Source organism: Falco rusticolus, chromosome 4 (assembly GCF_015220075.1).
Source record: "Falco rusticolus isolate bFalRus1 chromosome 4, bFalRus1.pri, whole genome shotgun sequence".
In the NCBI taxonomy this organism is placed as follows: Eukaryota; Metazoa; Chordata; class Aves; order Falconiformes; family Falconidae; genus Falco; species Falco rusticolus.
Window position 1 is genome coordinate 44,802,427 of NC_051190.1, and position 14,046 is coordinate 44,816,472.

A 14,046-nucleotide genomic window follows, 5' to 3' on the forward strand; every position below is an offset into this window, starting at 1 on the left:
CTTTTTGTGCCTAATTCATGTCATTAGAAGGTTGTGCTAATTTCCTTGAAAATTATTTCCTAGGCAAGACTTTGCTTTGAAGGGGAAATCGTATTTCATATCCTGCCGCTAGGTAATAAAGCAATAGTAAAACAGTGAACACAAAGCAATAAAATCCAATTTTTAAAACAGCTGCCCCTTTGGCAGAAGTTCACTGTAGACTGTTTGATTCATGGGGTTAACAAAAGTTCTATCTTTGAACAGTTTACAAGACCTATTTCAGAAACCGGAACTATTACTGGATGAGAAATAAGAATTCTGAAAAACAGTCTAAAATGGGAGACCATTAAGAGGTCACACAACACAAAAATGTAAAGAGAATCTGTAACTTCTGGATTTATTTGATGCCTTACCAGTTACTGTGCGTTACCTACTGATGTCAGCAGGAGGAAGGTTAGTGGAGGGGAGTTCTGCAGAGTTCCCATTTGTTGCATACACCAAGCAGAAAAACCCTTCGTTTATTTTACTGTTCAATCCAGGTTGTTAAATTTAAGTCCCTAAGAGGATGCAGATCAGTTGTCACCCACATGCCTGTGTAATTTACATGCATTTCCCCTAAATCACAAAAAACATAAACAACAAAGATGGTCCATTGTTTAGGGGTGTCATTTGACACAAGAAAGCCAGCGTTCCTGACGAACACCGGCAGCAGCTTCCCTGTGCTGGTCCCGCCACCATGACCTAGAGAGGAGACAAATGCTAGGACAGGTAGCGGGTGAGGCGGCCTTTACCATGATATGAGAATGGGTTTGTGCCCATTTCCCCTCAGGTAGCAGGTGAGATGGGCTTTACTATGAAATGACAATTTTTGTACCCATTTGCCTTTAGGTAGTGGGTGTGACAGACGTTACTATAAAGCAGAATTTTTGTACCCATTTCCCCTCAGCAAGTGAGACTGGCTCTAATGTGAAACAAGAAATTTTATACCCATTTCCTCTCAGGTAGCAGGTGAGACGGGCTTTACTATGAAGGAGGAGAATTTTTGTACTCATTTGCCCTCAGGTAGCAGGCAAGACTGGCTTACCTATGAAACAAGAATTTTTGTACCCATTTCCCCTCAGGTAGAGTGTGTGGCAGACTACTATAAACGAGGAGAATGTGTTTGTGCCCATTTCCCCTCAGGTAGTGGGTAAGACGGGCTTTACTATGAAAGAGCAGAATTTTTGTACCCATTTCCCCTTAGTTAGCAGGTGAGACTGGTTTTACTATGAAACAATTTTTGTACCCATTTCCCCTCAGGTAACGGGTGTGACAGACTTTACTGTGAACTAAGGAGAATGTGTTTGTGCCCATTTCCCGTCAGCGGGTGAGATGGGCTTTACTATAAAGCAGAATTTTTGTAACCATTTCCCCTCAGCAGGTGAGACTGGCTTTACTATGAAACAATAGTTTTTGTATCCATTTCCCCTCAGGTAGCAGGTGAGACTGGCTTTACTGTGAAACAAGGATTTTTGTACCCATTTCCCCTCAGGTAGTGGGTGAGATGGGCTTTTCTAGAAACAAGAATTTTTGTACCCATTTGCCCTCAGGTAGCGGGCAAGACTGGCTTTCCTATGAAACAAGAATTTTTGTACCCATTTCCCCTCAGGTAGTGGGTGTGACAGACTTTACTATAAACAAGGAGAATGTGTTTGTGCCCATTTCCCCTCAGGCAGTGGGTGAGATGGGCCTTACTGTGAAGCGAGAATTTTTGTACCCATTTCCCCTCACGTAGCAAGTGTGACAGACTTTACTATGAAATGAGGAGAATTTTTGTACCCATTTCCCCTCAGGTAGCGAGTGAGACTGGCTTTACTGTGAAACGAAATTTTGTACCCATTTCCCCTCAGGTAGCGGGTGAGACGGGTTTTACTATGAAACAAGAATTTTTGTACCCATTTCCCCTCACGTAGCAAGCGTGACAGACTTTACTATGAAATGAGGAGAATTTTTGTACCCATTTCCCCTCACGTAGCAAGTGTGACAGACTTTACTATGAAATGAGGAGAATTTTTGTACCCATTTCCCCTCAGGTAGCGAGTGAGACTGGCTTTACTATAAACGAGAATTTTTGTACCCATTTCCCCTCAGGTAGCGACTGAGACGGGCTTTACTATGAAAGAGGAGACATTTTGTACCCATTTCCTCTCAGTTAGCAGGTGAGACTGGCTTTCCTATGAAATAAGAATTTTTGTACCGGTTTCCCCTCAGGTAGCAGGTGTGACAAACTTTACTATGAAACAAGGAGAATGTGTTTGTGCCCATTTCCCCTCAGATCTCAACACAGCCCCTAGTCTGGGGAGATCGGTACCTGGGTTTCACAGCACCCATCTCTCCCACCAGTCTCCGGCACCGAATGGACCTTCCCCCAGGGGTGTGCGTGGCTCCGCTTCTGGCATCCCCGGCAGGGGAAAGTCTGGGGCATTGCCCTCGGGACCAGAGTTGTCTTTGTCCTGCTGCCCCAGGGTGGCTCCACCTATCTGCAGGGCCTGCGTGCCCCGGTGGGCAGCACCATGTGCTACCCTGGGGCTGAGGGAGGCGCCACCATTTTGAGGGTGTGCGGGCTGAGGGGAGTGGGGCTGGGGCGGCGCCACCATTTTGAGAGTGCTTGGGCTGAGGGGAGTGGGGCTGGTGGCCGGGCTGGGGTATGGCGGTGTTGGTTGGTGGGGTCCTGTGGGGGGGGGTGTGGGGGCTGCCCCCCGAGGGGTGAGGGGGCTCAGGGGAGTGATGCTGGGTTGGGGTGCCGTTTGGGGAGCCTGGGGCCATGAGTGAGGGGCATGCCTCCTGTCCCTCAGGCCTGGGCCGCCTCTGTTCCACTGCACCACATGCGCAGTCCAAAGCACCCGTCAGGGGATGGGTTAAAGCAAAATGTGCAGTGGGAATCCAGGGTCAGAATTAAGATTTGTCCACTGAAATAAAGATGTGATGGGACAGAATAGCTGCAAACTCCTGGTGTCTGTTGTTGCCAGGACCAGTGGTCCCAGATGCTGTGAACAGAGCTGGTCACAGAAGAGTATAAAACAAAACAGTCTGTTCTCAAATATCATACATCCTAGGGTATAGGTGCTCTTGGCCAAGAAAGTGTCTTGGCACATGGGCAACATCTGTTTGTACAGACTCACACCCTGGGTTGCAGTACAGGGGCTAACAAGTTACTCAATAGTTTTCTGAAGTTTCCGACCTGATTCAGTAATTTAAAAGTATTCTAACCCAAACACTATTTTACTTGGCTTATGCAAATGCTTTCCTCAGCTGTGGGCTTTTCCCTACAGATGAAAGTGCAGAAAGAGCAGAGATTCCCTTCTTTATGAAAGCAGATTTGGAATCTGGCTTTGTGGTTTCTGTAATTGCAGATGACAACTACCTAGCTTTAATTTTGTTAAGTTTTCTAGCATTGGCTGGAGGGCATGCTCATTTAGATGGACTGCCAATATTCCAAGAGTAAGAGTAACTGATTCTAATTAACTTAATGGAAGTTCTTCTTTCCTAACATGGTTGATTTAATATGTATATATATTATTTTTATATAACATATATCTAAAACCTGGTGAATTACTGTAAATAAAGTGGGTTTAGCTATGGTGTTTCTTAAATACTTAAAATAGCTGACTGCTGCAAATGTTCCCAGTTGTTCTTACTGTTTGTGAAATAGTGCTTAGTGACCCTGCAGAAAATCTGAAACATCACTGCTTGCAAATGAGAATCGCAGACCTAGCAGAAAGCTTGTTTTGCTGGTAATAGCTTGGAATTGCCGTCATAGTGTCTTACTTCTAATTAGTATAAATATAGGTAATAGCTACAAAGTCTTGTAAAAGGGCATGTGTACAACTCTTACAAAAATACTACAGTGAATACCAAATATTACCTATCTTATCAAATATTACAATGAACTTAAACTGCTTTTAATTTTTAGGATGGCTGGAAGTGGTTAACTGAATGGAAAATGAAAGAGATTTTGACAAGTTTCAGAAAACATTTGAAGACTACAGAAACTTAGTTTGGAGGGCCTTCGCAGGATACTTTCAAGTACCGTAAAGAAATTACTGCCAGTAGTTATTTAATGGCAAGGAATAAAATCTGGGAGAAATTTATTTCTAGTTGAATTTCTGAAAATGGGCAGCACTGAGGTTGTCCTTTATCTTGTTTTGCAATTAATAAAAGAGACAAAAGCATCTGTTGGGAACTCCTTCACAGAAAAACAGTAAAATACCAAAGTAAGTGAAAAATAGGAATTTTACAAGCAGAAACACAGCACAGTGTTGGGAGTTTATTTTTTATTAGGCACAGAAAGAATGCTATGGACTGTTTCACCTCAAATGTTGCGGATGCACTCATCCAAATGACAGTGAGGAATGCCTGAACAGTAATTGCTGTAGCTGGAGGTTCTGGTTTATAGGAAATAATAATAACAGCTTTGTTTAGTTTCCTGTAATAAATTGGGAGAAGAATACCTATGCATTTATTCAAATACTTATGTATTATTTAGAAAATGTTCTGAAAATGTGTACAAGCTTTTACCTTTGTTCTGTTACAATTTGTTTGCAATCTGGAATTTTTATTATGTAACACTGTGATTCTAGTGATAAATATTTTTAAAATAACTTATATTCTGTGTTTTGCAGCTGGAATTATAAACACTTTTATGAAAGAATCATTATCCAATGTTTCCACTCTTCTTGTGAATAAAGAAACTAATACTTTATTTGTTGGAGGCAGAGATGCAGTATTTGCTCTTGACTTGAATAATATTTCTAGAGAAATAGCTAGGGTAAATTAAAATGTTTCTTTTTTTCCCCATACCTTCTTTAAAAAGATACTTTGCTTGTGGTTTTCTTAATTTGAACTTAATGTTCTGGTTTTAAATGTATAAAAGTATTACTATTTCAAGGCTTGAAACTTTATCACAGAATCTTCTTTTTTAAGCAGAGCAGTACCTCTCTTCAGGTTATTTATTATGCCTTGCATGTTATGGAGATATGTAAAAACATGCTTATTTACCCCAGTAGGTTCAAAGTTAGGATTATTTAGGGACTTTTTTATACATAACTTGGGGGTGGGGGTGCAAAAATTTGTGATATACCACCTTACATGTATTTTTGGCTTTTAGGAATACTGGTTTGCTACACAGGAAAGACAACTGGAATGTATTCATAGAGGAAAGGACAAGATTGGAACTTCTGTTTTCCCCTGTAAGTTATTTACTAAAATGAAAATGGCTACAGTATCAAGCTTCTTTTTAATAAACAAAGTAAAAGCAAGTTCATTTATGTCTGTTGGATTTGTTTGTTTGCTGCTGAGGTACCAGGAAATTTTCAGATGCAATCCACTACACTATGTAAATTTTACTTTTATTTTCTATTTTAGATAAAATGCCAGAACTACATACTCTTCCTCCATAAGATAAATGACTCTAACTTACATGTTTGTGGAACCAATGCATATCACCCAACTTGTGATCATATGGTAATTATGTCTGAATACAGATTTTACTGTATAAATTACGCTGCATGTTTTAATGGACCACATTTGTTTTTCGTACAGCTTGATCCAACTGAGCAAACATTATCATCTAAAACAAAATGTTTTTGGTTCCTGGGCCAAAGCCTTCAATTAAAAACTAACCAAAACCTGCTAAGCCAAGTTTTTAGAGTTATGTTTTCTCTAGTCGGATGGTGGGGCAATTAAAACTAATTAAATATAAAATTATATAATTACACACACAAAGCCCTGGATTCTTCCGGTCTTTAGAGCACTAAAGGAAATAGCTGACATTTCAAGGTGCAGAATTATTCTCCTGTTGCAAAAGAAGTATCTGTCATGGCCTGTTTGTCTAATATAATGTTCTGTGAAAATGAAAACACAACTCCAGTCCAAGACCTTACAAGTTTTAGGGTTAACTAGCTTTTTCTTAATGCTCTGATTAATGAAGAAGAACAAGACAAAGTGTATCAAAACTTTGCATGTCAAAAAATACCAGTGGCAAAGTAGCTGTGAATAGGTAATTCTCATGTTTTATAAAAGCATCAGAATTACCAGAATGCAGCACAGTCAGCACTGTGCAGCTTAACCTGCTGCCACCTACTTACCTGTCACTTTGTATCCACTGGAGTTTATGTGAGTTTTATTTCTGGTTACGGCAGATTGGGTTCAGTGTGTCCTAGGATAGGAATTTGTAGAATATGTATTCCTTTGGGTGTGGCAAAGAGCCTTATTCTTTGTATTCACTGGTAGAACTGAAATCACATCAGTAACCGATCCTAAAAGTCTGCCTAAATTTTCAGTCATCATTTTGAAAAGCATTATAAATGGAGGCAAAGAGGAAGAGTATTGTGTTTTTCAGTAAGCTGAGTTAAAGGGATTAATGGTCTGTGTCAGAAGCGTGGAGCCAACGGGAGGAGAATCTTGTCAAAACGTTGATTACCGTGTAATACTTGGCCTCAGTTGTCTGTTTACAAGAAAGGTGGTCAAATGATCCTCATTCTCTTAATTTGCTTTGATTTATTTGAGAGAGGTTCTTGATTTTTAAAAAAACATATTTAATACCATCTTTTATGAGTGTCTTTGTTTTATTATCTTCTTAGTGAATCATGAAAACAGCAACAGAGAAGTATTTTTAGTGTTAGGGATCTTTTGGGTAATCCCGAAAAAGATAGCAGCAGTGTGCACTGTGGAGATTGCGTTATTTTACAGTATTCCTTATAAGAGCCAATAAAACTTGTTTTGTGGTTTGGGTTTGGTTTTTTTTCTTCTAAGTGGAAGATAAGACATATCAGCTGTTTCTGCATACAATATGGAAAATATTCAGGAAGTCTTCTCCAAAGGAAGCTACAAAGGACCAGTAACTCTGGAACATGCCCCTGTTAAGTGGATGGTGTACAGGGGAGAAGTGCCAGTTCCACGTCCTGGTGCTGTAAATATGAATTTACTTGTTATAATTAAAGGAGAACCTCTAGATTATCTTTTTTGGTAACAAATTATTAGGTCAATCAGCAAAGAGATACATGCATTCTCATTCCATCATACAAAGGTTCCTAGAAAAACTGCCTTGCTTACAGTTCTGCTCCTCCAGAGATGTGGGATTATTAGCTAGTTCATAAAGTGTGAGGAAAAGAATGATTTTTATCTTTTGAAGATAAGTAGAAATCACAAAATGTTTAGAAGGAAATACACCTTTTTTATATAACTTAGTGAAACGTGAAAGCAGTTGTAATCATGTGCGTTTTGTTTTGTTCCTAGTGCATTGACAATTTTGCCCGGAGTATTGGGTATAATACTTCTGACTTGCCTGACAAAGTTTTGCAGTTTGTTAGAGATCACCCTCTAATGGATAAATCTGTAAATCCAATTGGTGATAGACTGGTGCTACTGAAGAGAGGTTCAAACTATACCAGGATACACGGGCCTAGATAAACAAACCTATGATATTATGTTTCTAGGAACAGGTAAGTGCATTTATTTTAGGAAAAAATACTATAGATTTTTAAGTATTTTGTTCCAGATTGTTTTTCTGAGACTTCAAAAAAGTAAAAGTATTCATCAGCTCTGTTTGAATTTTTGCATTCAGAAGCTGTCTTGCTGGTTTAATATTTTCATCCCAGTTAGATTAAATGTGTTTAGCTTATTGGACATTAAAAGCCTCTCTTTAGAAACTTTCCATATCAAAGGAGACTTGACGTAATATTTGCAAATTCAGGGATTGTTTGAGGTCTTTTTTTCCACTGAAAAAAATCATCACTTCTCTTTTATTGAAAGAAAATATAAGAATTGCTTTGAAGAATTTAAAAAATTCCCTATGCCCAGGAATGTCTTCTAAATCTCTATCTAATTTCAACATGAATTATCAGGCTAAAATGTTATGCTATGTTTAAACAAGTTTATCTTCAGAAATACATTTCATTTTATGTAGATGATGGATATTTGCATAAAGCTTTCAATTGTGATGGGGGAATGTTCGTTGTGGAAGAGCTACAGCTGTTTCTGTCTCCTGAGCCTGTACGATCTCTCCAGCTGTCTGCTGAAAAGGTAGAACTTCTGTCCCTACATATGGAAAGTGACTGCTGTAATAGCTTGCCTCAGGCCTTGCTCTTCTGTGTTGTTCTTCTGGCTTTTAAATAGCCTGTAAATGTCTCATAATTCTGCTTCTATCATGTATTCGTTAATAACAGAAGCACAAAACATCTTTTTTCTGTAGAAGACTGAATTCTGTGTGTCAAAATATAACTGAAACAAGCCTTTATGTTCATTAAAAAATTAGGGAAGGAACTCGTTGTCATTTTACATGCTCTGGAAAGCTAGGATTTTTTCTCATCACCATCCGTTCTTACAAGATTTTTAGTTTATTGATGTTTTTAATAAATACCAGAACATCTTTTGATCCATATTAGAAAATAACAGCTTAAAATCTCACTATTGTAAAAGAACTCCCTCCTGCATTTCCAGGGCATGCTCTATGTACAGTCCCTGTCTCAAGTGGTACAGCTTCCAGTTTCCGAGTGCCACCAGTACAAGTACTGCTTGGATTGCATCTTGGCACGGGATCCTTACTGCGCATGGTCTCAGTCTGCTAAGGAATGTCTTCTGCTGTCAAATCCAACTGGTCATACGAGGTAAGTAAAAAGCTACTGTATCAGCTGCACACCTGATGTGAGATTGCTTTATCAGGGCACTCTTAATGTCTGTAACACAAAACTAGGATGATTCCTAGAAATGGAATGAAGCCAGCTGGAACACTTCTTGTCTGTGTTTTCATATATTTGGGTTTTGGGTTTGTTTTTTTCTGTTTTGTTCCACCCTCACCCCCAGGAATTTAGTTCAAAGTGTGAAATATGGGGATGCTTCCAGCTGCCTTAGTGTAGGTAAGTGAACATTTCTTTTAAGAAATAATACTTTAACTTAATGTGATCAAAGTGCTTGTCCAGTTTATGCTCTCTGGAGTACTTGCATTATAGAAAAACACAGAACTGATTATTACTTTTGAACTAAGACCAAAAAAACCCATGCTGAGCTAGTACTGCCTAATGCTTTTAACCCTCTCAATCTAAATGTCAGAACACCCCAGTTCAGACTGAAACTCTTACTCTCAGGGGAAGCATAAACGTGACCTATTTGAAGTTATTGGTGTCGCTCCCACACCTGCTTTGCAGAAATCACAGGACGCATCGGATGTCCTATTAAATCTGTCACTGCTTTAGGGTGCTGTTCTGCATATACATGACATGCTTTGCTGTTCAGGAGTATGCTTCAAAAGAAGGTTATTTGTTATCAGCTGTTTAAAATTAATTTTATTATTTTCAGTGGGATTGGGAAATTAATTACTTTTAATGTATAACTGCAGGTGTGTGTGATCTGGTATTATGCAGTAACTTTGTAAGGAGTTGCAAGATCCATTGCTTTCTTTGTGACACAAGATGTGTCTCTTACCTTCACTTATGTCTCTTTAAAGTCAGAGTTGTCTTTAGTCTTGTATATTTTAGACTGCACAACAAAGGATAATAAGGCAATCAGTGGGACAGTTGGGCAACTTTTACACAGCTGATATAAGCATTGTGCAGACATCAAAGCATTTCTGTGAAGAGATGTCATTAACTATAGAAACTGAGGCATACGAAGGTGAATTCCTTTATCCATGGCTATGTATGTGTACAGGTGAGTAAAAATCAGACTAAAATTGGGAAGTCTTAAACTTCTTGTCCCGTATTCATTCTGTTGCACATCAGTGGGAATAAGGCCAGCGAGACGTCACTGATAGTAAGACCTGTTAGTAATGGGATTTCCTTGTCTTTACCCCTTACCTGTTCATTACCCATTGTCAAGACTGGTGAATTCAATTTTACATTTATTTGAATATGTATTTGGTTATGTAATTTAAATTCCCAGTGCTCTTACTTAAAAAAATTAGCTTCATAATTTCAGAAAATAGTGTCAGAAAATGTCTCTTTACCCTTGGAAACAATGTTCATCTTGAAGGTGTTCCTCTGTCGATTCTGGCAAGCATAGTATGGAAGTTTAACGGGAGCAGACTGCAGGCCGAGGACTCTAAATGTCTTCTCCATGGTGGAGGGATAGCAATATTTAATGTGACAATGGATGCGGCTGGTTTTTACGATTGTCTCTCAGTTGAGAAATCCAAAGGGAAGGAAGGGATTCCTTATCGCTGTGGCCTGCTATGGCCTTTACGCCCAAGAAAAGACAGAGGAAGCCCACATTACTGCCACAATAAAAAGGTGTAGTGAAGCAGGAGCTGATGATTTTCAGTCCCACCTTTGCTGAGCGAGGCAGCAAAACAGGAATCTGTGGACAGCCAAAGAGAGAAGCTTGGCTTAAAACTCTTGAGGGCTGGGTTTGCACTCCTTTTCTTTTTCTTGTTGGTTTGGAACTTCTACAAGGGTCATTTATCTCTGCCTTGGAAGAGCAGAGAAACCAGCTCAAAACCCACTGGTACAGCAGGCTTGGGAAGTCCAGCAGTGGCTACAGAGGGATCAAGCAGGGCAAGGAAGAGTTCAGCCACACAAACAAACATGTCTGGTGTTAATGAGTCAACGCTTGTGAGCTTTTCTTAAGGCGTACAGCGCCGGTGCGCAGCACAGCACAGGTTTCACAGAGAGCTCTGGGAGCTTGCCGCTTGCCGAGCTGTTTGGTTGAGATGACGTGGTGTTTCCTGGTAAGGAATGGGGAATGTAAATTTGGGTAAGAGTGAGAAACTCTGAACTGAAGATAACAAGCTGCATTGTGTATTACATAGATGTGTTACCAGTTACCACTTTTAAAAGAAAAGTTCCTTATTTGGGTACCTTTTTGACATGATAGAACCTTAAGAATAAATTCCGTTCAAAAATTGACACTGATCCACTTTCTTGTAATGTTGGGGTTGCCCAATTACAGAAATGAATACTTCAGAAGCTAATAATACTTAGCATTTAGTGCTTTCACCTTCAGACTTTCTGTTTAATCTACGAATAGCAACTAATTAAGTCTCCCAGTGCCCCAAGAGGTTGCTACTATTCTCATTTCACATGTGAGGTGAGATTACTTGTCACTGACCATAGTGAGTATTGGTGTCAGATCTGGTGCTTTGTTAGAAGTTCCTGAGTCATCTTCTTATATTTTACCTTTCTTTCCCTTTCCCTTCCCTCTATTTAGGCTTTCAAAACACTTCCCATGCATTTATTTTTCTAATGTGTTTTTAGTGACCTTTATGATACATCTTCCTCTGTCCAAAAATGTCATGAATCAGCTTAAGTACTGCGTTGTTCTGAATTTATTTCTGAGCTGCGGTCAACTTTCAGACATCATAGCTCCTTTTCTTAAAGGCCATTGAAAGTAGAGCATTTTTTCTGAGACACTTTTTCCTTCATTTTCAAATAAATGTTCTTTTACTTTCTTTCATTTGGAAAATAACAGGGGTTCTTGATCAGGAAAATCCCTGAACAAAAGACTATGCTGCCTCACTCTGTCTCTTGCCAGACATGCATGAAGTACAAGGTTAATGCTCTTCTAGACACAGGCAGCTCATTTTTTTCCAGCTGCACACAAAACAAGTTTCTGCCAGCTGTAGCAAAACACCTGTTATCAGGGTAAACAGGAATGCTTGGAAATGAAGACGATGTGTACAAACAGATACCTGGAGAGGAAAAAAGACCGGAGAAGTGGCTATGCAGTGTTTTTTCTCCCTTAAAACATAAATACGTTAAACTGCTTTATCTTGAATTGGAGTCACAGTCTCTTAGGATGCCTTCTTTCTCCCAGGGTCAAATTATTCTGTTACGCTTCATAACAACAACAGCTCCTTGGGTATTGCATGCAAATACCATAGAAGGAAGGTGAGGCCAGCTGTGGAACTTGTAAGAAGCAAATTCATGGATTACCGTGTCTGCTAACGCTGCTGCTTACCAACAGAGCAATCTTTGCACTTGCCACAGAAGGATGTAAAGGTGGGAACAGTGTCAGCCTTTCCTAGCAAGGTGAAGCCATAGGCATGAAGTGTGAGCAAGAGAACTATATACAACGGACATCTGAAAATCGGAAGACTGGATAGCTGCTGGCAAACGGTTACGCCAAGATCTGCCTGGCTGCATTTCAGTGATTTTGTTAGAGCAATGCAGAAACAACATCTGAGGTGCATGTCTTGTCTCACTGTTTGAAAGGGGGTCTACTTCTAGATTGCAGGGCTCCTTTACCTATATTCCCTCTCCCTATATGCAAAGGGCTATATGGAAATTAATGATACAGACTGGGTAGTGGTATGTAACTAACAGCATAGGAAGTGATAGAAATTTCCATTCTTATCTTTGGGGACACTTACTCTCTTCCCGTAGTGAAAGGAAGTTCAGATGGAATATAAAATCCCATTTCTGAAAATCCTCACAAGGCTACCAGCATTTGGTTTTAGTTCAATTCCTGCTGATCTAATTACCCTAATTTAAATGTGTAAAATAATTAGCTAAGAGAAGCTGTAGATAAGTTACAGTTAACAGGTCGATATGAAAGATATTGTGCCCTACTTTCAGTAGTGTCTTTGGTGCAGTTTTAGTCCTTTTGTCATTGGTTGCCATGTTGCACGTAGGAAGGACGGAGAATATGGGGCAAGAGGACTGCCGGTGCTCCGTGCTGCGACAGAGCCGAGGTAGTCCTTGAGCTACTTGTTCAGCTGCCAGCTTGGAAGAGCCACCCAGCACTGCTCCGATTTGTGCCCTGCAATGGCTTTTCTGCATGTACACCAATATGCTATGAAAACACAAACCTTCCCCATTGCTTCTAACCTCAGTTCAGCTCTCGGTGCCAGAAATCTTCTGTGCTGACAGCTGCTGCCTGTGTTTCAAACACCTTAGTGTGCTCAGAATACATCTTGATGTCACACTCAAAATCACCAGCAGCAAACCATAACCCCGAACACAGAGGCAATAGTTGTGGGGACACCGGAGACAAAGAATTACAGCTCAGTGAATCTCCCTTGTAAATACCTTATAAAGTAGGATGGAGATAAACCGCAGAAAGCAGTGTGGGAACTGGTGTTATTGCTCGTGTTTGTGCTGCTAGTATTGAAATCTGATATGAATATTGCTGAATTATGAGTGCTACTTCCACCTTTAATTGTAAAATTACCAGTACAGAGCTTACTATTTTGGTGCAAGTTCTAAAGTTTTTAACCCACGGAGAAATTAATGTGCAGGGATTAACAAAATCTCTCTTGGGAAGATTTCCTATTAAAATGTCCTGATAAGTAAAGACCATAAAGGGGACTGGGATCATCCAGCAGTGACATAACTCAGCACCACTGAGCCTGCTCATGGGAAGTTGGGGTAGTGGCGTATTATAAAGCGAAGCTGAGGCACTTCTGGGAATGGAGTGAGGAGTGCTGGTGTTCGGTCAGGATTTGAGTGCACTGGTCAGGGTGCCTGCGAGGAAATGCAAACGTAGTTTCCTGCCAGGGCCAAATTTCAGGTTCTTTACTAAGGTTTGTTTGTATGAGAAGCTTGCATAGTTGCTGCCATCTCAAAACTCTGTAAAACTTGTCTACAGCTTCAGAGTTATAACTTAAGGCCCAGAACAACCACACCCCACCCAGTTCAGCTGATACTGGTCAATTCTGAGTTTTACCACAAGCACATTGGAATAGGTAGTGTTCACTAGCAGGTCCCCATTCTTCTTTCGTAGGGGTGGACACCCACTGTGCATTGCCAGCAGCACCCAGAGCAGCTGCTGTGCACAGAATCTCTGCTGCAAACCTGTTGAATATAATGCCAAAAAGGAGCAGGCATGGAGAGATCTGTTCCTGCTGTGGCTTTCCGTTGGCTTCACGAAGCCAGGCTACCAGAGCATCTCTACCCTTATGATGAAAAAACGTACCTTATTCCTAGACTGACCCATTCTGTGCGGGCTCCCAGCCCGCAGGGCTTGTGCCACCTGTGCTGGTGAAACTCAGAAGCACTCTTGTATAAAATTCCTTTCTGCCAGGAAGTTTTTTATGGTTATGATCAAGTCACACTGTATCTTTTTCCTTGACGAACAGACGAAGCGCTTTTATTCTTT

The 14,046-nt window shown here is 40.3% G+C and overlaps 2 protein-coding genes across 6 annotated transcripts in view; both read left to right on the top strand.

Annotated features, from left to right (window-relative positions):
- Nucleotides 1–8,036, top strand: part of SUGP2 (SURP and G-patch domain containing 2) — a 25,436-nt gene extending 17,400 nt beyond the window's left edge. For 3 of the 5 annotated variants that reach the window (XM_037383517.1, XM_037383524.1, XM_037383518.1), the window contains exons 10-13: nt 5,126–5,207; nt 5,383–5,481; nt 7,255–7,460; nt 7,925–8,036. In XM_037383517.1, the coding sequence (XP_037239414.1) occupies nt 5,126–5,207; nt 5,383–5,481; nt 7,255–7,428 (355 nt within the window). In that variant the 3' untranslated portion in view covers nt 7,429–7,460; nt 7,925–8,036. Of the gene's footprint in view, nt 1–4,640; nt 4,787–5,125; nt 5,208–5,382; nt 5,482–7,254; nt 7,461–7,924 lie in introns of those variants that run through there. The other 2 variants (XR_005103665.1, XM_037383519.1) reach the window with 2 other exon arrangements.
- HOMER3 (homer scaffold protein 3) overlaps nt 7,353–14,046 on the top strand; it is a 31,557-nt gene continuing 24,863 nt past the window's right edge. The window contains exons 1-3 of the mRNA XM_037383573.1: nt 7,353–7,460; nt 7,925–8,040; nt 8,458–8,624. Coding sequence (XP_037239470.1) covers nt 7,445–7,460; nt 7,925–8,040; nt 8,458–8,624 — 299 coding nt within the window. The 5' untranslated portion in view covers nt 7,353–7,444. The remainder of the gene's footprint in view (nt 7,461–7,924; nt 8,041–8,457; nt 8,625–14,046) is intronic.